A 22810-nucleotide genomic window follows, 5' to 3' on the forward strand; every position below is an offset into this window, starting at 1 on the left:
TGTTGTGCGGTTTAATGCAATGTTTCAGCACACGATAGGCTATACATGGCGGCCAGAAGTAATGGTGGAGGAAAACCCCGGAAAACCCCGGAAAGAACCACCGACCCACGAAAAACTACTGTCAAGCTTTCTCACATACCCACATTGGCCGAATCCGAGACTCGAACCCACGCAGACTCAGGTGAGATAGCAGTGTTCCGTAACGATAACCGCTTTAGACAACTCGGGGCCCCTCGAAGAAATATAATAAGTAGATGGCATTATATTGTATTCTATGCATAGTACCCACCAATACCAGTGAAATAAGTACAATAACGACGAGGAATAGAAAGCGTGCACTTACGGGCAAGAGTGTTAAATGTGGTACAAAAACTACAAATGCATTCTGCATGCAACAGGCGGGGATATCACTGCTTCACTGGGAAAATTACCAGGGGCTCGATGGACTAGGTGTCCTGGCGAGAAGCATCTTCCTGGATATAATTATTGTGATCTTTCAACCCGTCTTTATATCCTACTTGACGAGAAAAATCAAACAAGACCTGAAGGGTATCCATTATATACGATTGATCAAGCGATCCATGTTCATGACCTTGGGAATAAAATTCCAAACAACGACATATTGCAGACGTGAAGTTGATTCAGACTCTAAAGTCTGTAAAAGATAAATATCTCAGATAATCGTTTGTTAATTTTAATAACGTCTGCGATGAAAGGTATACTAGTGCTAGGGTCCTGTATTTAAACATGGATAATTATTATATGGACTATTATAGCCCAAGAGGATATTGGAGGGGTAGAGCAGCGATTAGTAAATTTGCTGATGCAGCAGGGGTCGCACGTTCTGTTACTGAAATTTGGTTAGCACGACAGGCAATATGGCACATTTATTGCCACCACCTAAACAAATTCAGTACGAACATTTTGATGTCAACACTCGAAATGAAGTTCATCAAGTAGATATTTTGTTTTTACCACATGATACTATTAAAACTGGTAGACGTCAATCGCGAACATCAAATTACGTGTTGACTGTTGCTGACGTTGCAGGTAGATATAAAGAATCAGAACAACTATCAACAAAGACAGCAACTAAAGTTCAATCTACTTTTGAACGAATTTATGAACGTGGCGGCCTGCGATGGCCACAGTCGTTACATGTTGATCGTTGCGGAGAGTTTCTTGGTGCAATAACATCTCCGATGCAATAACATAACAACACAATCAGACGATGGCACACTGCGATTCATTGTGATCTGGCAATCGTTGAATAATTGTATCGAACACATGCTGAACGGTTGTTTTGATATCAATACGATCAAGAGTGAGACAGGAAAGAGAAAAAGAAAAACAGATGCAAATGCAGTTTGATAAGGAAGAAAGAGAGACAGAAAGACAAATGCAGTTATAAAAAGAACAAATACAGTTACAGAAAGAGCAAATTTATTTACAGTAATAGGTTTAAAGGTTGACTATATATATATATAGAGAGAGAGAAAGATTATAGAATGTAATAAAATAATGACTATAATGTCCTTTTATTATCTTCAATGAAACAATTTATTAAGTCATTACATACAACAATGGATACAAAAATGATTCAATTATCGCGTGCTATTCCTTTCTTTTTCGTCTCCGTCTTTGGTTCTATGAGATTTTCCTAATATCTGTAAAAGAAATGAGAGGCATTAAGAGCATTTGCAGTGGGTGAGTTGCAAAAATAAAGTACAGTATTGGTTTTCTAAGGATATGCATCTTGAAAACTAATTTGCTTTGTTCATTCGAATCTAGAGAGCTAATAAATGTAGAGAATAACTTGAAATTCAGGTTGATAAGCTAACGTTTAAGTCAAACTCGTATATCAGGCATAAGATGTGACAAACATGTTACGGGCAAGACTGATATATCTTACTTTCCATGGCGTTTGCTGTATCCGTAGCCACCTCTACCCCAGCCAAATCCACCTCCGAATCCTCCAATTCCTCCGCCGAATCCTAAACCCCACCCCTTGCCTCCGCTGTATCCTCCATATCCCCCATATCCACCGCCGAATCCCAATCCCCAGCCCAAGCCCCTGCCGCTACTATATCCACCATATCCTCCATAGCCACCATGACCTCCATATCCTCCATAACCGCCGTAGCCACCATAGCCACCATAGCCGCCATGTCCGCCGTAGCCACCATATCCTCCGTAGCCACCATAACCGCCATAGCCGCCATGGCCACCGTAGAATGTACCGACGGCAGCACCTACTATGCAGGCTAGGAGAACTAGTGCAGTCTTCATTTCCGTCTGCTAGAGAAAGTACGTTTACAAAATAAATGACAATATTAAATGAAACAAACGTTTTGCTTCGTGGTGTGGTTTATACGATTCCTCCGCATGCATGTTGATATTATATCTTCTGCTTTAAAGAATGAAAGACGAAGGGGTTTGCTTCCATAGTGTCCTTGTTGCAAGGTAATTGTAAATGTCTCAATGGAAAACTAAAATATTAATAATAAAAAAAGTATATTTAAGGTTCAAAAATTGAACTATATCGATTCCATGCGTTTTTACTGGTGCTCAAGGTAAATTTCTTAATAAAGCATCGATTCCATCACCTCCAAATTTTAGAATATTAAATTAATACTCTCGAGATTATTCGAGCTCCGTTATGGGGTCAATTCCTGGGCACCATCTTCTGGAACTGCCTAATGATATCGAGATCTCCTATACTGGGCTGCTTGAAAATATACGTGTGTGTATAGTGTCATGCTTCTGAAGGAGAAATATACCCGACTCTCGCTAAAAGACCGCATGACTTTACAATAGGTTTTGATGGGAAAAAAATGAAGTCTCCTTAAGAGAATTTCACTACTTTTAATATTAATGTCCCATCGACGACGAACTTCATTTTTCATATATCTTATACCACCCGTCTAGTTCATATATTGCAATAGAAGAAAATAAGCATTAGTTTGAAGATCAATTCTTGCTTGTGAAACGCAGTATATATATATATATATATATATATATATATATATATATATATATATATATATATATATATATATATATATATATATATATATATATATATATATATGTGTGTAAGGTAAGAAAGTGAATGATCGACTCGACGAGCTGCCATCATCACGTTTCGCGATGTTAGACAAATTAAGTTCCATAGTGAACAATTAAATAGCCTTAAGTGAAACGTTTAGGTTAACAGTCTGAAAATCTAAGACTTCATTCCTGCTCTGCATTGTCATTGTATATCTCTTTCGTAGCTTTCACAAGTTACTAGGTAGATGAGAGAAACCAATAAAATGAACACCACACGTAAACTGTTTAATATTTAAATATGTATGTTTTGTTTATATGAAATAAACATTCTCATCTATAAGAACTAATGGTTCTAAACCTTAAACGTCTTCTGCATTTTTTCGTTTTTAAGTACTGAAGATGTATTACCTGTTCTTATCCCAGGTCTCTTTTATTTGATATTTTTCACGATGAATTAAATTGGACGTAATTATCATTAAGTATACTTGTGCAATGCATCTTCTTTTCATTTATTAAAAAAATCTGCTTTATCATCCAGCTGTTCCTATGCAACTTTGCAAAACTTAATATGAAAATAACTAATTTCTAAACACATATGCGTCTAAATACGAACATTGATGATAACATTTAAATACAAAACAAAATAAAATGTTCCTGCAGAGTATTGAAAAGAAAGGATGCATTGAAATATTTATTTGTAAATCGATATTATGTTCCTCGAAGTAATACATTGTTAGGTGTTGATTTTTCAATGGTCTTATTAAAATAAAATATGAGCAATGATTTGCACATCCCTATACACATTTAGAGCTCTTGTAGACATCGTAGTGATACAGACATTGTTTACCGAATGCATAAAATATTTTATTCTTACAAAATGAAAATGTTGCTAAAATAGGCTGTGGATAAAGATTTTGTAATTAGATCCAATACTAGAATGGTATGTTTTACAAATAATTTAGAACAGTATCTTTTTCTGTAAAGCACGATCAAGAGAGGTTTACCTTTCTTGAGACTTCCCTTTCGCGTATAGTAAGACATTCATCTTCTAAAAATGTTAAAATTGTTATTTATTTCTAACTTTCTAAGGGTATATTATGCGGGTTAATCACGAAAGTTAATTAGCATTTTCAATAATGTCACTTACCTGTATGGTTGGTGCCGATGTAAAGGACACTAAAGACCTGAACGTTCGACTAAGGACTGGCAGTTGCCTGTGCTGCTTCGTCAGATATGCAGCACTTTTATACCAATTTTAGACTAAGTATCTGTCACATTTAATCAAAGACGATGATTGATAAAGAAGAAGGAAACACATTATTCAACAAGATTAATTTGAGACTTGAAATATTTACGGATTTTTCCGCATAGCATTTGCAAACATAATTTCACAACAACAACAAAACAGCCACGTCTACATCTAGAGCTATCGTGAAGAGTTTCATTAGCTTAATGAAGTTTAATTTATTAACCTTCAACATTACTATAAAGACAGATATGTCATTGGAATTTACTAATATAGTAAGCATAACTACTAGCCATCAGTGTTAGCGAAAAGGGTATTACTGTTGTTGCTTTCCAATTTCATACTGTAAAGGGATCCGACTTCACGATTTCTATTGCTTTCTGCAAAACTTGTAATATTTCAATGTTAATTCAAAATAAGTGAATAGAGAGGAAGGAATGAGATTGCAAGGATGCTACGGCTAATGTACATTCAACTGACTTTTAATATCTTGTTCCAATGGACCAAGTATACGTTTCCAATGTGTCTGTATAGTGCTTCATAAAACGGTTATCTCACAGTTTGTAAATACATTGATGCACACTTTACTGATCCGGATGACACACCGCTGCTTTTAACATTTCTCTTCTTTCTTAATGATAACTAAAATATCAGAAAAGGAAGGTATTACAATTATAAACACAGTGACTGCACAAATTATTTTTCTTGTTCGCTTATGTCTAAATGCTATTTATTCTCGCCTTCGAGATAGGTATAGTTCGATTTCTAACTGAGGAAGCCAAAGATGGTCAGAATGGTTGCAATTTCCAATGCTTGTGCGTTCCCATTGAGGTCCAAACACCTGAGGGAGTTTAAAGCGACAAACAAAAACGCAAATCTAGTTGTAAATATTTCATGTAAGGCGTTAATGGGAACTACAGACTAATTACTGCTGCCAACGTGAACACGTATGTCTACGTTTGTACGGCTTAAAGGCGTTAACCATGTTCCATCACTACGATTTCCATTGTGGTGATTGAATTACAATCAGGTGTCTGTCATGTGGCTAGTTTCGCTGTTTCAGCCGTGAGTGAAACAACTATCATTCTTAAAATTTGTTTTGAATAACAGCGATATGAACCAAATCACGTTTTCGCTGATTTTGCTGACCGGCATGATGCTATTATCGTTAATTAAGTACACGACCTTAAAATCGGCATCAATGCCTGCGCTTGCACTGGCCATATTAGAAGTGCAGGCTTCTTGGTTTAGAGACTCACTATCTGGATTGTCGTTAAACGGACACGATAGTCCGATGGCGATTACAGTAATGTTGCTAAAGAAGGCATGACATGATAGACAGATAGTATGTTAATATTTGTTCTCACTGTTGTTTAATTTCAATTGTGAATGTGTACTCACCATATCAGCCGACGAATGCCGTTCGTCTATGACATGCGTCGAGATTTTCTAAATGCCGCTTACAGGTACACTCCACCCAAACAAATAACCAGCTTTTTCACTGCTTTGTAGTCTGCAGTCATTCATGTATCATGATTTTAGCGAGCTGATGTTTTGGCAAAAACCCATCCAAACATTGCTTGGTAGGCGACCACCATTTGTGGATCCACTGTCTATACCCACCTGCAGCAAGTCGGGGGGGGGGGGGGAGAGGGGAGGGCTGCCTGTTATAAGGCGCAGTTGTCATCAGTTTCATGTTTACTATCAAGTGATAAAGGATTTTCATTTAGATATGATGTTCCCGTCTGGGATAGACAGAGTGGAAAGCTTTTAAAAACAAGTGAAATTGTTCCCTACGAGTTCTTTCGAACAATTTAAATATGAATAAAACCTTAGACTGGCTTCGGCAGCATAGCCAAAGTCATTGCCTTGTCACGAAGTATGACTATCTACCTGATAAAAAATTTAAACCAGGTCTTACTCCAGAAAGCATTTGTTTGTATGTACGCTGGAAAAGTGTACATCGTCTCCTTTGCACAAGATAGTAGATGTAAAAGTAGCGGCAGTGCAGCTCAATGTAATCGTCTTAACATACGTTTTGGGTTATCCCTGATGCAAAGAAACCTTAAATGTATAGCTCTTTTGTAAGAACAGAAATCGTCTATTAAGCATTTAAGAGCAAATGACCAACGGATTAAGACAAAATTACAATGGGTACCAAGGTGTATGTAAATTTGAAAATTATTACAAGCATTACCAACGATACTGTCAATGCTGGCAGAGCAACAAGAGCATGAAAATCGCAATCAACTAAGCATGAAACGTTTGCGTTTTTGAATCACCTGCACCAGAAGTATTGGTACGTCAAGAAAAAGGTGAGCCATGCAAAATGTGCAAGCGTCATAAGATACCTTTGCAACTTATAGGTAGCATTGCGATGTGACTTGTGACCATATGTTTTGTCTACACTTGAACAAGGAACATGCTGTACATAGCTATGAGAGCGCACGTCTCAGTGAATGTATATGTGTGCTCATTTGTATGCGTCCTCGTTTACCGATCCGATCATTCACTATTAAGCGTCATCCTCTTCTCTATTACTGTCTGTATAGAAACGTAGCTATCAAGTGGCAGGACTCTCGACCAAATATATTATCGAGACCAGTGCGATATCGCGACTGAGAATCATGTAAATGTATAGTAAAAATCATGAGGTATCGCTCGCGCTTTTGCGAAGAAGTTTCTAAACTTCTGAGAAGAAGTTTTTAAGCTTCATCATATCAATGTCCCCTGAATACCAAGCCTGGTGGATGTTTCTTAGCGTGTGGGTATCAACACCATTAAACAAAATCAGAATATTGCAGTTATCTATGATCACTTTACGTATTTTCACATATCGCTGAGTAACATATATAATACCGGTGTTTTTGTATCTGCCTCGGGAAAATATCCGAACTGGATTCGATTGTTTGTCTAGTATCACATCATCGTATACTACGAGAATGTTTATACCTCGTTGAGATCATCTACCAACGGTGCATCGTTGATCGTAATAAAATCAATACGATCATTACCATCCTCGTCCAAGTAGAAATAGCCTCTTACCAGACCCTTATAGACCTATGATAATTGCTCTGATAGAATTTGGTAGCGCTCGATGATGCTTGACTGGCTCTTGTTTTCCAATTGCTGAGAAGTCAATTACATCCATGTTGTTTGTTGTTGTTGTGCGGTTTAATGCAATGTTTCAGCACACGATAGGCTATACATGGCGGCCAGAAGTAATGGTGGAGGAAAACCCCGGAAAACCCCGGAAAGAACCACCGACCCACGAAAAACTACTGTCAAGCTTTCTCACATACCCACATTGGCCGAATCCGAGACTCGAACCCACGCAGACTCAGGTGAGATAGCAATGTTCCGTAACGATAACCGCTTTAGACAACTCGGGGCCCCTCGAAGAAATATAATAAGTAGATGGCATTATATTGTATTCTATGCATAGTACCCACCAATACCAGTGAAATAAGTACAATAACGACGAGGAATAGAAAGCGTGCACTTACGGGCAAGAGTGTTAAATGTGGTACAAAAACTACAAATGCATTCTGCATGCAACAGGCGGGGATATCACTGCTTCACTGGGAAAATTACCAGGGGCTCGATGGACTAGGTGTCCTGGCGAGAAGCATCTTCCTGGATATAATTATTGTGATCTTTCAACCCGTCTTTATATCCTACTTGACGAGAAAAATCAAACAAGACCTGAAGGGTATCCATTATATACGATTGATCAAGCGATCCATGTTCATGACCTTGGGAATAAAATTCCAAACAACGACATATTGCAGACGTGAAGTTGATTCAGACTCTAAAGTCTGTAAAAGATAAATATCTCAGATAATCGTTTGCTAATTTTAATAACGTCTGCGATGAAAGGTATACTAGTGCTAGGGTCCTGTATTTAAACATGGATAATTATTATATGGACTATTATAGCCCAAGAGGATATTGGAGGGGTAGAGCAGCGATTAGTAAATTTGCTGATGCAGCAGGGGTCGCACGTTCTGTTACTGAAATTTGGTTAGCACGACAGGCAATATGGCACATTTATTGCCACCACCTAAACAAATTCAGTACGCACATTTTGATGTCAACACTCGAAATGAAGTTCATCAAGTAGATATTTTGTTTTTACCACATGATACTATTAAAACTGGTAGACGTCAATCGCGAACATCAAATTACGTGTTGACTGTTGCTGACGTTGCAGGTAGATATAAAGAATCAGAACAACTATCAACAAAGACAGCAACTAAAGTTCAATCTACTTTTGAACGAATTTATGAACGTGGCGGCCTGCGATGGCCACAGTCGTTACATGTTGATCGTTGCGGAGAGTTTCTTGGTGCAATAACATCTCCGATGCAATAACATAACAACACAATCAGACGATGGCACACTGCGATTCATTGTGATCTGGCAATCGTTGAATAATTGTATCGAACACATGCTGAACGGTTGTTTTGATATCAATACGATCAAGAGTGAGACAGGAAAGAGAAAAAGAAAAACAGATGCAAATGCAGTTTGATAAGGAAGAAAGAGAGACAGAAAGACAAATGCAGTTATAAAAAGAACAAATACAGTTACAGAAAGAGCAAATTTATTTACAGTAATAGGTTTAAAGGTTGACTATATATATATATAGAGAGAGAAAGATTATAGAATGTAATAAAATAATGACTATAATGTCCTTTTATTATCTTCAATGAAACAATTTATTAAGTCATAACATACAACAATGGATACAAAAATGATTCAATTATCGCGTGCTATTCCTTTCTTTTTCGTCTCCGTCTTTGGTTCTATGAGATTTTCCTAATATCTGTAAAAGAAATGAGAGGCATTAAGAGCATTTGCAGTGGGTGAGTTGCAAAAATAAAGTACAGTATTGGTTTTCTAAGGATATGCATCTTGAAAACTAATTTGCTTTGTTCATTCGAATCTAGAGAGCTAATAAATGTAGAAAATAACTTGAAATTCAGGTTGATAAGCTAACGTTTAAGTCAAACTCGTATATCAGGCATAAGATGTGACAAACATGTTACGGGCAAGACTGATATTTCTTACTTTCCATGGCGTTTGCTGTATCCGTAGCCACCTCTACCCCAGCCAAATCCACCTCCGAATCCTCCAATTCCTCCGCCGAATCCTAAACCCCACCCCTTGCCTCCGCTGTATCCTCCATATCCCCCATATCCACCGCCGAATCCCAATCCCCAGCCCAAGCCCCTGCCGCTACTATATCCACCATATCCTCCATAGCCACCATGACCTCCATATCCTCCATAACCGCCGTAGCCACCATAGCCACCATAGCCGCCATGTCCGCCGTAGCCACCATATCCTCCGTAGCCACCATAACCGCCATAGCCGCCATGGCCACCGTAGAATGTACCGACGGCAGCACCTACTATGCAGGCTAGGAGAAGTGCAGTCTTCATTTCCGTCTGCTAGAGAAAGTACGTTTACAAAATAAATGACAATATTAAATGAAACAAACGTTTTGCTTCGTGGTATGGTTTATACGATTCCTCCGCATGCATGTTGATATTATATCTTCTGCTTTAAAGAATGAAAGACGAAGGGGTTTGCTTCCATAGTGTCCTTGTTGCAAGGTAATTGTAAATGTCTCAATGGAAAACTAAAATATTAATAATAAAAAAAGTATATTTAAGGTTCAAAAATTGAACTATATCGATTCCATGCGTTTTTACTGGTGCTCAAGGTAAATTTCTTAATAAAGCATCGATTCCATCACCTCCAAATTTTAGAATATTAAATTAATACTCTCGAGATTATTCGAGCTCCGTTATGGGGTCAATTCCTGGGCACCATCTTCTGGAACTGCCTAATGATATCGAGATCTCCTATACTGGGCTGCTTGAAAATATACGTGTGTGTATAGTGTCATGCTTCTGAAGGAGAAATATACCCGACTCTCGCTAAAAGACCGCATGACTTTACAATAGGTTTTGATGGGAAAAAAATGAAGTCTCCTTAAGAGAATTTCACTACTTTTAATATTAATGTCCCATCGACGACGAACTTCATTTTTCATATATCTTATACCACCCGTCTAGTTCATATATTGCAATAGAAGAAAATAAGCATTAGTTTGAAGATCAATTCTTGCTTGTGAAACGCAGTATATAGATATATATATATATATATATATATATATATATATATATATATATATATATATATATATATATATGTAAGGTAAGAAAGTGAATGATCGACTCGACGAGCTGCCATCATCACGTTTCGCGATGTTAGACAAATTAAGTTCCATAGTGAACAATTAAATAGCCTTAAGTGAAACGTTTAGGTTAACAGTCTGAAAATCTAAGACTTCATTCCTGCTCTGCATTGTCATTGTATATCTCTTTCGTAGCTTTCACAAGTTACTAGGTAGATGAGTGAAACCAATAAAATGAACACCACACGTAAACTGTTTAATATTTAAATATGTATGTTTTGTTTATATGAAATAAACATTCTCATCTATAAGAACTAATGGTTCTAAACCTTAAACGTCTTCTGCATTTTTTCGTTTTTAAGTACTGAAGATGTATTACCTGTTCTTATCCCAGGTCTCTTTTATTTGATATTTTTCACGATGAATTAAATTGGACGTAATTATCATTAAGTATACTTGTGCAATGCATCTTCTTTTCATTTATTAAAAAAATCTGCTTTATCATCCAGCTGTTCCTATGCAACTTTGCAAAACTTAATATGAAAATAACTAATTTCTAAACACATATGCGTCTAAATACGAACATTGATGATAACATTTAAATACAAAACAAAATAAAATGTTCCTGCAGAGTATTGAAAAGAAAGGATGCATTGAAATATTTATTTGTAAATCGATATTATGTTCCTCGAAGTAATACATTGTTAGGTGTTGATTTTTCAATGGTCTTATTAAAATAAAATATGAGCAATGATTTGCACATCCCTATACACATTTAGAGCTCTTGTAGACATCGTAGTGATACAGACATTGTTTACCGAATGCATAAAATATTTTATTCTTACAAAATGAAAATGTTGCTAAAATAGGCTGTGGATAAAGATTTTGTAATTAGATCCAATACTAGAATGGTATGTTTTACAAATAATTTAGAACAGTATCTTTTTCTGTAAAGCACGATCAAGAGAGGTTTACCTTTCTTGAGACTTCCCTTTCGCGTATAGTAAGACATTCATCTTCTAAAAATGTTAAAATTGTTATTTATTTCTAACTTTCTAAGGGTATATTATGCGGGTTAATCACGAAAGTTAATTAGCATTTTCAATAATGTCACTTACCTGTATGGTTGGTGCCGATGTAAAGGACACTAAAGACCTGAACGTTCGACTAAGGACTGGCAGTTGCCTGTGCTGCTTCGTCAGATATGCAGCACTTTTATACCAATTTTAGACTAAGTATCTGTCACATTTAATCAAAGACGATGATTGATAAAGAAGAAGGAAACACATTATTCAACAAGATTAATTTGAGACTTGAAATATTTACGGATTTTTCCGCATAGCATTTGCAAACATAATTTCACAACAACAACAAAACAGCCACGTCTACATCTAGAGCTATCGTGAAGAGTTTCATTAGCTTAATGAAGTTTAATTTATTAACCTTCAACATTACTATAAAGACAGATATGTCATTGGAATTTACTAATATAGTAAGCATAACTACTAGCCATCAGTGTTAGCGAAAAGGGTATTACTGTTGTTGCTTTCCAATTTCATACTGTAAAGGGATCCGACTTCACGATTTCTATTGCTTTCTGCAAAACTTGTAATATTTCAATGTTAATTCAAAATAAGTGAATAGAGAGGAAGGAATGAGATTGCAAGGATGCTACGGCTAATGTACATTCAACTGACTTTTAATATCTTGTTCCAATGGACCAAGTATACGTTTCCAATGTGTCTGTATAGTGCTTCATAAAACGGTTATCTCACAGTTTGTAAATACATTGATGCACACTTTACTGATCCGGATGACACACCGCTGCTTTTAACATTTCTCTTCTTTCTTAATGATCACTAAAATATCAGAAAAGGAAGGTATTACAATTATAAACACAGTGACTGCACAAATTATTTTTCTTGTTCGCTTATGTCTAAATGCTATTTATTCTCGCCTTTGAGATAGGTATAGTTCGATTTCTAACTGAGGAAGCCAAAGATGGTCAGAACGGTTGCAATTTCCAATGCTTGTGCGTTCCCACTGAGGTCCAAACACCTGAGGGAGTTTAAAGCGACAAACAAAAACGCAAATCTAGTTGTAAATATTTCATGTAAGGCGTTAATGGGAACTACAGACTAATTACTGCTGCCAACGTGAACACGTATGTCTACGTTTGTACGGCTTAAAGGCGTTAACCATGTTCTATCACTACGATTTCCATTGTGGTGATTGAATTACAATCAGGTGTCTGTCATGTGGCTAGTTTCGCTGTTTCAGCCGTGAGTGAAACAACTATCATTCTTAAAATTTGTTTTGAATAACAGCGATATGAACCAAATCACGTTTTCGCTGATTTTGCTGACCGGCATGATGCTATTATCGTTAATTAAGTACACGACCTTAAAATCGGCATCAATGCCTGCGCTTGCACTGGCCATATTAGAAGTGCAGGCTTCTTGGTTTAGAGACTCACTATCTGGATTGTCGTTAAACGGACACGATAGTCCGATGGCGATTACAGTAATGTTGCTAAAGAAGGCATGACATGATAGACAGATAGTATGTTAATATTTGTTCTCACTGTTGTTTAATTTCAATTGTGAATGTGTACTCACCATATCAGCCGACGAATGCCGTTCGTCTATGACATGCGTCGAGATTTTCTAAATGCCGCTTACAGGTACACTCCACCCAAACAAATAACCAGCTTTTTCACTGCTTTGTAGTCTGCAGTCATTCATGTATCATGATTTTAGCGAGCTGATGTTTTGGCAAAAACCCATCCAAACATTGCTTGGTAGGCGACCACCATTTGTGGATCCACTGTCTATACCCACCTGCAGCAAGTCGGGGGGTGGGGGAGGGGAGGGCTGCCTGTTATAAGGCGCAGTTGTCATCAGTTTCATGTTTACTACCAAGTGATAAAGGATTTTCATTTAGATATGATGTTCCCGTCTGGGATAGACAGAGTGGAAAGCTTTTAAAAACAAGTGAAATTGTTCCCTACGAGTTCTTTCGAACAATTTAAATATGAATAAAACCTTTGACTGGCTTCGGCAGCATAGCCAAAGTCATTGCCTTGTCACGAAGTATGACTATCTACCTGATAAAAAATTTAAACCAGGTCTTACTCCAGAAAGCATTTGTTTGTATGTACGCTGGAAAAGTGTACATCGTCTCCTTTGCACAAGATAGTAGATGTAAAAGTAGCGGCAGTGCATCTCAATGTAACCGTCTTAACATACGTTTTGGGTTATCCCTGATGCAAAGAAACCTTAAATGTATAGCTCTTTTGTAAGAACAGAAATCGTCTATTAAGCATTTAAGAGCAAATGACCAACGGATTAAGACAAAATTACAATGGGTACCAAGGTGTATGTAAATTTGAAAATTATTACAAGCATTACCAACGATGCTGTCAATGCTGGCAGAGCAACAAGAGCATGAAAATCGCAATCAACTAAGCATGAAACGTTTGCGTTTTTGAATCACCTGCACCAGAAGTATTGGTACGTCAAGAAAAAGGTGAGCCATGCAAAATGTGCAAGCGTCATAAGATACCTTTGCAACTTATAGGTAGCATTGCGATGTGACTTGTGACCATATGTTTTGTCTACACTTGAACAAGGAACATGCTGTACATAGCTATGAGAGCGCACGTCTCAGTGAATGTATATGTGTGCTCATTTGTATGCGTCCTCGTTTACCGATCCGATCATTCACTATTAAGCGTCATCCTCTTCTCTATTACTGTCTGTATAGAAACGTAGCTATCAAGTGGCAGGACTCTCGACCAAATATATTATCGAGACCAGTGCGATATCGCGACTGAGAATCATGTAAATGTATAGTAAAAATCATGAGGTATCGCTCGCGCTTTTGCGAAGAAGTTTCTAAACTTCTGAGAAGAAGTTTTTAAGCTTCATCATATCAATGTCCCCTGAATACCAAGCCTGGTGGATGTTTCTTAGCGTGTGGGTATCAACACCATTAAACAAAATCAGAATATTGTAGTTATCTATGATCACTTTACGTATTTTCACATATCGCTGAGTAACATATATAATACCGGTGTTTTTGTATCTGCCTCGGGAAAATATCCGAACTGGATTCGATTGTTTGTCTAGTATCACATCATCGTATACTACGAGAATGTTTATACCTCGTTGAGATCATCTACCAACGGTGCATCGTTGATCGTAATAAAATCAATACGATCATTACCATCCTCGTCCAAGTAGAAATAGCCTCTTACCAGACCCTTATAGACCTATGATAATTGCTCTGATAGAATTTGGTAGCGCTCGATGATGCTTGACTGGCTCTTGTTTTCCAATTGCTGAGAAGTCAATTACATCCATGTTGTTTGTTGTTGTTGTGCGGTTTAATGCAATGTTTCAGCACACGATAGGCTATACATGGCGGCCAGAAGTAATGGTGGAGGAAAACCCCGGAAAACCCCGGAAAGAACCACCGACCCACGAAAAACTACTGTCAAGCTTTCTCACATACCCACATTGGCCGAATCCGAGACTCGAACCCACGCAGACTCAGGTGAGATAGCAGTGTTCCGTAACGATAACCGCTTTAGACAACTCGGGGCCCCTCGAAGAAATATAATAAGTAGATGGCATTATATTGTATTCTATGCATAGTACCCACCAATACCAGTGAAATAAGTACAATAACGACGAGGAATAGAAAGCGTGCACTTACGGGCAAGAGTGTTAAATGTGGTACAAAAACTACAAATGCATTCTGCATGCAACAGGCGGGGATATCACTGCTTCACTGGGAAAATTACCAGGGGCTCGATGGACTAGGTGTCCTGGCGAGAAGCATCTTCCTGGATATAATTATTGTGATCTTTCAACCCGTCTTTATATCCTACTTGACGAGAAAAATCAAACAAGACCTGAAGGGTATCCATTATATACGATTGATCAAGCGATCCATGTTCATGACCTTGGGAATAAAATTCCAAACAACGACATATTGCAGACGTGAAGTTGATTCAGACTCTAAAGTCTGTAAAAGATAAATATCTCAGATAATCGTTTGCTAATTTTAATAACGTCTGCGATGAAAGGTATACTAGTGCTAGGGTCCTGTATTTAAACATGGATAATTATTATATGGACTATTATAGCCCAAGAGGATATTGGAGGGGTAGAGCAGCGATTAGTAAATTTGCTGATGCAGCAGGGGTCGCACGTTCTGTTACTGAAATTTGGTTAGCACGACAGGCAATATGGCACATTTATTGCCACCACCTAAACAAATTCAGTACGCACATTTTGATGTCAACACTCGAAATGAAGTTCATCAAGTAGATATTTTGTTTTTACCACATGATACTATTAAAACTGGTAGACGTCAATCGCGAACATCAAATTACGTGTTGACTGTTGCTGACGTTGCAGGTAGATATAAAGAATCAGAACAACTATCAACAAAGACAGCAACTAAAGTTCAATCTACTTTTGAACGAATTTATGAACGTGGCGGCCTGCGATGGCCACAGTCGTTACATGTTGATCGTTGCGGAGAGTTTCTTGGTGCAATAACATCTCCGATGCAATAACATAACAACACAATCAGACGATGGCACACTGCGATTCATTGTGATCTGGCAATCGTTGAATAATTGTATCGAACACATGCTGAACGGTTGTTTTGATATCAATACGATCAAGAGTGAGACAGGAAAGAGAAAAAGAAAAACAGATGCAAATGCAGTTTGATAAGGAAGAAAGAGAGACAGAAAGACAAATGCAGTTATAAAAAGAACAAATACAGTTACAGAAAGAGCAAATTTATTTACAGTAATAGGTTTAAAGGTTGACTATATATATATATAGAGAGAGAAAGATTATAGAATGTAATAAAATAATGACTATAATGTCCTTTTATTATCTTCAATGAAACAATTTATTAAGTCATAACATACAACAATGGATACAAAAATGATTCAATTATCGCGTGCTATTCCTTTCTTTTTCGTCTCCGTCTTTGGTTCTATGAGATTTTCCTAATATCTGTAAAAGAAATGAGAGGCATTAAGAGCATTTGCAGTGGGTGAGTTGCAAAAATAAAGTACAGTATTGGTTTTCTAAGGATATGCATCTTGAAAACTAATTTGCTTTGTTCATTCGAATCTAGAGAGCTAATAAATGTAGAGAATAATTTGAAATTCAGGTTGATAAGCTAACGTTTAAGTCAAACTCGTATATCAGGCATAAGATGTGACAAACATGTTACGGGCAAGACTGATATTTCTTACTTTCCATGGCGTTTGCTGTATCCGTAGCCACCTCTACCCCAGCCAAATCCACCTCCGAATCCTCCAATTCCTCCGCCGAATCCTAAACCCCACCCCTTGCCTCCGCTGTATCCTCCATATCCCCCATATCCACCGCCGAATCCCAATCCCCAGCCCAAGCCCCTGCCGCTACTATATCCACCATATCCTCCATAGCCACCATGACCTCCATATCCTCCATAACCGCCGTAGCCACCATAGCCACCATAGCCGCCATGTCCGCCGTAGCCACCATATCCTCCGTAGCCACCATAACCGCCATAGCCGCCATGGCCACCGTAGAATGTACCGACGGCAGCACCTACTATGCAGGCTAGGAGAACTAGTGCAGTCTTCATTTCCGTCTGCTAGAGAAAGTACGTTTACAAAATAAATGACAATATTAAATGAAACAAACGTTTTGCTTCGTGGTGTGGTTTATACGATTCCTCCGCATGCATGTTGATATTATATCTTCTGCTTTAAAGAATGAAAGACGAAGGGGTTTGCTTCCATAGTGTCCTTGTTGCAAGGTAATTGTAAATGTCTCAATGGAAAACTAAAATATTAATAATAAAAAAAGTATATTTAAGGTTCAAAAATTGAACTATATCGATTCCATGCGTTTTTACTGGTGCTCAAGGTAAATTTCTTAATAAAGCATCGATTCCATCACCTCCAAATTTTAGAATATTCAATTAATACTCTCGAGATTATTCGAGCTCCGTTATGGGGTCAATTCCTGGGCACCATCTTCTGGAACTGCCTAATGATATCGAGATCTCCTATACTGGGCTGCTTGAAAATATACGTGTGTGTATAGTGTCATGCTTCTGAAGGAGAAATATACCCGACTCTCGCTAAAAGACCGCATGACTTTACAATAGGTTTTGATGGGAAAAAAATGAAGTCTCCTTAAGAGAATTTCACTACTTTTAATATTAATGTCCCATCGACGACGAACTTCATTTTTCATATATCTTATACCACCCGTCTAGTTCATATATTGCAATAGAAGAAAATAAGCATTAGTTTGAAGATCAATTCTTGCTTGTGAAACGCAGTATATAGATATATATATATATATATATATATATATATATATATATATATATATATATATATATATATATATATATATATATATATATATATATATATATATGTAAGGTAAGAAAGTGAATGATCGACTCGACGAGCTGCCATCATCACGTTTCGCGATGTTAGACAAATTAAGTTCCATAGTGAACAATTAAATAGCCTTAAGTGAAACGTTTAGGTTAACAGTCTGAAAATCTAAGACTTCATTCCTGCTCTGCATTGTCATTGTATATCTCTTTCGTAGCTTTCACAAGTTACTAGGTAGATGAGTGAAACCAATAAAATGAACACCACACGTAAACTGTTTAATATTTAAATATGTATGTTTTGTTTATATGAAATAAACATTCTCATCTATAAGAACTAATGGTTCTAAACCTTAAACGTCTTCTGCATTTTTTCGTTTTTAAGTACTGAAGATGTATTACCTGTTCTTATCCCAGGTCTCTTTTATTTGATATTTTTCACGATGAATTAAATTGGACGTAATTATCATTAAGTATACTTGTGCAATGCATCTTCTTTTCATTTATTAAAAAAATCTGCTTTATCATCCAGCTGTTCCTATGCAACTTTGCAAAACTTAATATGAAAATAACTAATTTCTAAACACATATGCGTCTAAATACGAACATTGATGATAACATTTAAATACAAAACAAAATAAAATGTTCCTGCAGAGTATTGAAAAGAAAGGATGCATTGAAATATTTATTTGTAAATCGATATTATGTTCCTCGAAGTAATACATTGTTAGGTGTTGATTTTTCAATGGTCTTATTAAAATAAAATATGAGCAATGATTTGCACATCCCTATACACATTTAGAGCTCTTGTAGACATCGTAGTGATACAGACATTGTTTACCGAATGCATAAAATATTTTATTCTTACAAAATGAAAATGTTGCTAAAATAGGCTGTGGATAAAGATTTTGTAATTAGATCCAATACTAGAATGGTATGTTTTACAAATAATTTAGAACAGTATCTTTTTCTGTAAAGCACGATCAAGAGAGGTTTACCTTTCTTGAGACTTCCCTTTCGCGTATAGTAAGACATTCATCTTCTAAAAATGTTAAAATTGTTATTTATTTCTAACTTTCTAAGGGTATATTATGCGGGTTAATCACGAAAGTTAATTAGCATTTTCAATAATGTCACTTACCTGTATGGTTGGTGCCGATGTAAAGGACACTAAAGACCTGAACGTTCGACTAAGGACTGGCAGTTGCCTGTGCTGCTTCGTCAGATATGCAGCACTTTTATACCAATTTTAGACTAAGTATCTGTCACATTTAATCAAAGACGATGATTGATAAAGAAGAAGGAAACACATTATTCAACAAGATTAATTTGAGACTTGAAATATTTACGGATTTTTCCGCATAGCATTTGCAAACATAATTTCACAACAACAACAAAACAGCCACGTCTACATCTAGAGCTATCGTGAAGAGTTTCATTAGCTTAATGAAGTTTAATTTATTAACCTTCAACATTACTATAAAGACAGATATGTCATTGGAATTTACTAATATAGTAAGCATAACTACTAGCCATCAGTGTTAGCGAAAAGGGTATTACTGTTGTTGCTTTCCAATTTCATACTGTAAAGGGATCCGACTTCACGATTTCTATTGCTTTCTGCAAAACTTGTAATATTTCAATGTTAATTCAAAATAAGTGAATAGAGAGGAAGGAATGAGATTGCAAGGATGCTACGGCTAATGTACATTCAACTGACTTTTAATATCTTGTTCCAATGGACCAAGTATACGTTTCCAATGTGTCTGTATAGTGCTTCATAAAACGGTTATCTCACAGTTTGTAAATACATTGATGCACACTTTACTGATCCGGATGACACACCGCTGCTTTTAACATTTCTCTTCTTTCTTAATGATAACTAAAATATCAGAAAAGGAAGGTATTACAATTATAAACACAGTGACTGCACAAATTATTTTTCTTGTTCGCTTATGTCTAAATGCTATTTATTCTCGCCTTCGAGATAGGTATAGTTCGATTTCTAACTGAGGAAGCCAAAGATGGTCAGAATGGTTGCAATTTCCAATGCTTGTGCGTTCCCATTGAGGTCCAAACACCTGAGGGAGTTTAAAGCGACAAACAAAAACGCAAATCTAGTTGTAAATATTTCATGTAAGGCGTTAATGGGAACTACAGACTAATTACTGCTGCCAACGTGAACACGTATGTCTACGTTTGTACGGCTTAAAGGCGTTAACCATGTTCCATCACTACGATTTCCATTGTGGTGATTGAATTACAATCAGGTGTCTGTCATGTGGCTAGTTTCGCTGTTTCAGCCGTGAGTGAAACAACTATCATTCTTAAAATTTGTTTTGAATAACAGCGATATGAACCAAATCACGTTTTCGCTGATTTTGCTGAACGGCATGATGCTATTATCGTTAATTAAGTACACGACCTTAAAATCGGCATCAATGCCTGCGCTTGCACTGGCCATATTAGAAGTGCAGGCTTCTTGGTTTAGAGACTCACTATCTGGATTGTCGTTAAACGGACACGATAGTCCGATGGCGATTACAGTAATGTTGCTAAAGAAGGCATGACATGATAGACAGATAGTATGTTAATATTTGTTCTCACTGTTGTTTAATTTCAATTGTGAATGTGTACTCACCATATCAGCCGACGAATGCCGTTCGTCTATGACATGCGTCGAGATTTTCTAAATGCCGCTTACAGGTACACTCCACCCAAACAAATAACCAGCTTTTTCACTGCTTTGTAGTCTGCAGTCATTCATGTATCATGATTTTAGCGAGCTGATGTTTTGGCAAAAACCCATCCAAACATTGCTTGGTAGGCGACCACCATTTGTGGATCCACTGTCTATACCCACCTGCAGCAAGTCGGGGGGGGGGGGAGAGGGGAGGGCTGCCTGTTATAAGGCGCAGTTGTCATCAGTTTCATGTTTACTATCAAGTGATAAAGGATTTTCATTTAGATATGATGTTCCCGTCTGGGATAGACAGAGTGGAAAGCTTTTAAAAACAAGTGAAATTGTTCCCTACGAGTTCTTTCGAACAATTTAAATATGAATAAAACCTTAGACTGGCTTCGGCAGCATAGCCAAAGTCATTGCCTTGTCACGAAGTATGACTATCTACCTGATAAAAAATTTAAACCAGGTCTTACTCCAGAAAGCATTTGTTTGTATGTACGCTGGAAAAGTGTACATCGTCTCCTTTGCACAAGATAGTAGATGTAAAAGTAGCGGCAGTGCAGCTCAATGTAATCGTCTTAACATACGTTTTGGGTTATCCCTGATGCAAAGAAACCTTAAATGTATAGCTCTTTTGTAAGAACAGAAATCGTCTATTAAGCATTTAAGAGCAAATGACCAACGGATTAAGACAAAATTACAATGGGTACCAAGGTGTATGTAAATTTGAAAATTATTACAAGCATTACCAACGATACTGTCAATGCTGGCAGAGCAACAAGAGCATGAAAATCGCAATCAACTAACCATGAAACGTTTGCGTTTTTGAATCACCTGCACCAGAAGTATTGGTACGTCAAGAAAAAGGTGAGCCATGCAAAATGTGCAAGCGTCATAAGATACCTTTGCAACTTATAGGTAGCATTGCGATGTGACTTGTGACCATATGTTTTGTCTACACTTGAACAAGGAACATGCTGTACATAGCTATGAGAGCGCACGTCTCAGTGAATGTATATGTGTGCTCATTTGTATGCGTCCTCGTTTACCGATCCGATCATTCACTATTAAGCGTCATCCTCTTCTCTATTACTGTCTGTATAGAAACGTAGCTATCAAGTGGCAGGACTCTCGACCAAATATATTATCGAGACCAGTGCGATATCGCGACTGAGAATCATGTAAATGTATAGTAAAAATCATGAGGTATCGCTCGCGCTTTTGCGAAGAAGTTTCTAAACTTCTGAGAAGAAGTTTTTAAGCTTCATCATATCAATGTCCCCTGAATACCAAGCCTGGTGGATGTTTCTTAGCGTGTGGGTATCAACACCATTAAACAAAATCAGAATATTGCAGTTATCTATGATCACTTTACGTATTTTCACATATCGCTGAGTAACATATATAATACCGGTGTTTTTGTATCTGCCTCGGGAAAATATCCGAACTGGATTCGATTGTTTGTCTAGTATCACATCATCGTATACTACGAGAATGTTTATACCTCGTTGAGATCATCTACCAACGGTGCATCGTTGATCGTAATAAAATCAATACGATCATTACCATCCTCGTCCAAGTAGAAATAGCCTCTTACCAGACCCTTATAGACCTATGATAATTGCTCTGATAGAATTTGGTAGCGCTCGATGATGCTTGACTGGCTCTTGTTTTCCAATTGCTGAGAAGTCAATTACATCCATGTTGTTTGTTGTTGTTGTGCGGTTTAATGCAATGTTTCAGCACACGATAGGCTATACATGGCGGCCAGAAGTAATGGTGGAGGAAAACCCCGGAAAACCCCGGAAAGAACCACCGACCCACGAAAAACTACTGTCAAGCTTTCTCACATACCCACATTGGCCGAATCCGAGACTCGAACCCACGCAGACTCAGGTGAGATAGCAGTGTTCCGTAACGATAACCGCTTTAGACAACTCGGGGCCCCTCGAAGAAATATAATAAGTAGATGGCATTATATTGTATTCTATGCATAGTACCCACCAATACCAGTGAAATAAGTACAATAACGACGAGGAATAGAAAGCGTGCACTTACGGGCAAGAGTGTTAAATGTGGTACAAAAACTACAAATGCATTCTGCATGCAACAGGCGGGGATATCACTGCTTCACTGGGAAAATTACCAGGGGCTCGATGGACTAGGTGTCCTGGCGAGAAGCATCTTC

General features: G+C 37.3%; 3 protein-coding genes across 3 annotated transcripts; all 3 read right to left on the minus strand.

Annotated features, from left to right (window-relative positions):
- Positions 1–1908: 1908 nt before the first annotated feature.
- LOC149795232 (uncharacterized) lies at positions 1909–4267 on the minus strand. Its single transcript, XM_089964964.1, has 2 exons — positions 4199–4267; positions 1909–2298 (listed from the first exon to the last, which is right to left on the minus strand). Exon 2 carries the CDS (start codon positions 2287–2289, stop codon positions 1909–1911), a length of 381 nt encoding a protein of 126 aa, XP_089821090.1. The 5' UTR covers positions 2290–2298; positions 4199–4267.
- A 5099-nt stretch (positions 4268–9366) lies between these two features.
- Positions 9367–11685, minus strand: LOC149795233 (uncharacterized). Its single transcript, XM_089964966.1, has 2 exons — positions 11624–11685; positions 9367–9753 (listed from the first exon to the last, which is right to left on the minus strand). The coding sequence occupies exon 2, from the start codon at positions 9742–9744 to the stop codon at positions 9367–9369; it is 378 nt and encodes a 125-aa protein (XP_089821092.1). The 5' UTR covers positions 9745–9753; positions 11624–11685.
- Positions 11686–16787: 5102 nt separating this feature from the next.
- LOC149795234 (uncharacterized) lies at positions 16788–19146 on the minus strand. The gene is made up of 2 exons (XM_089964965.1): positions 19078–19146; positions 16788–17177 (listed from the first exon to the last, which is right to left on the minus strand). Exon 2 carries the CDS (start codon positions 17166–17168, stop codon positions 16788–16790), a length of 381 nt encoding a protein of 126 aa, XP_089821091.1. The 5' UTR covers positions 17169–17177; positions 19078–19146.
- Between the last annotated feature and the right edge of the window lie 3664 nt (positions 19147–22810).

The sequence above is a fragment of the Sinohyriopsis cumingii genome, chromosome 7, assembly GCF_028554795.1.
Source record: "Sinohyriopsis cumingii isolate HCF-2022 chromosome 7, ASM2855479v2, whole genome shotgun sequence".
NCBI lineage: Eukaryota > Metazoa > Mollusca > Bivalvia > Unionida > Unionidae > Sinohyriopsis > Sinohyriopsis cumingii.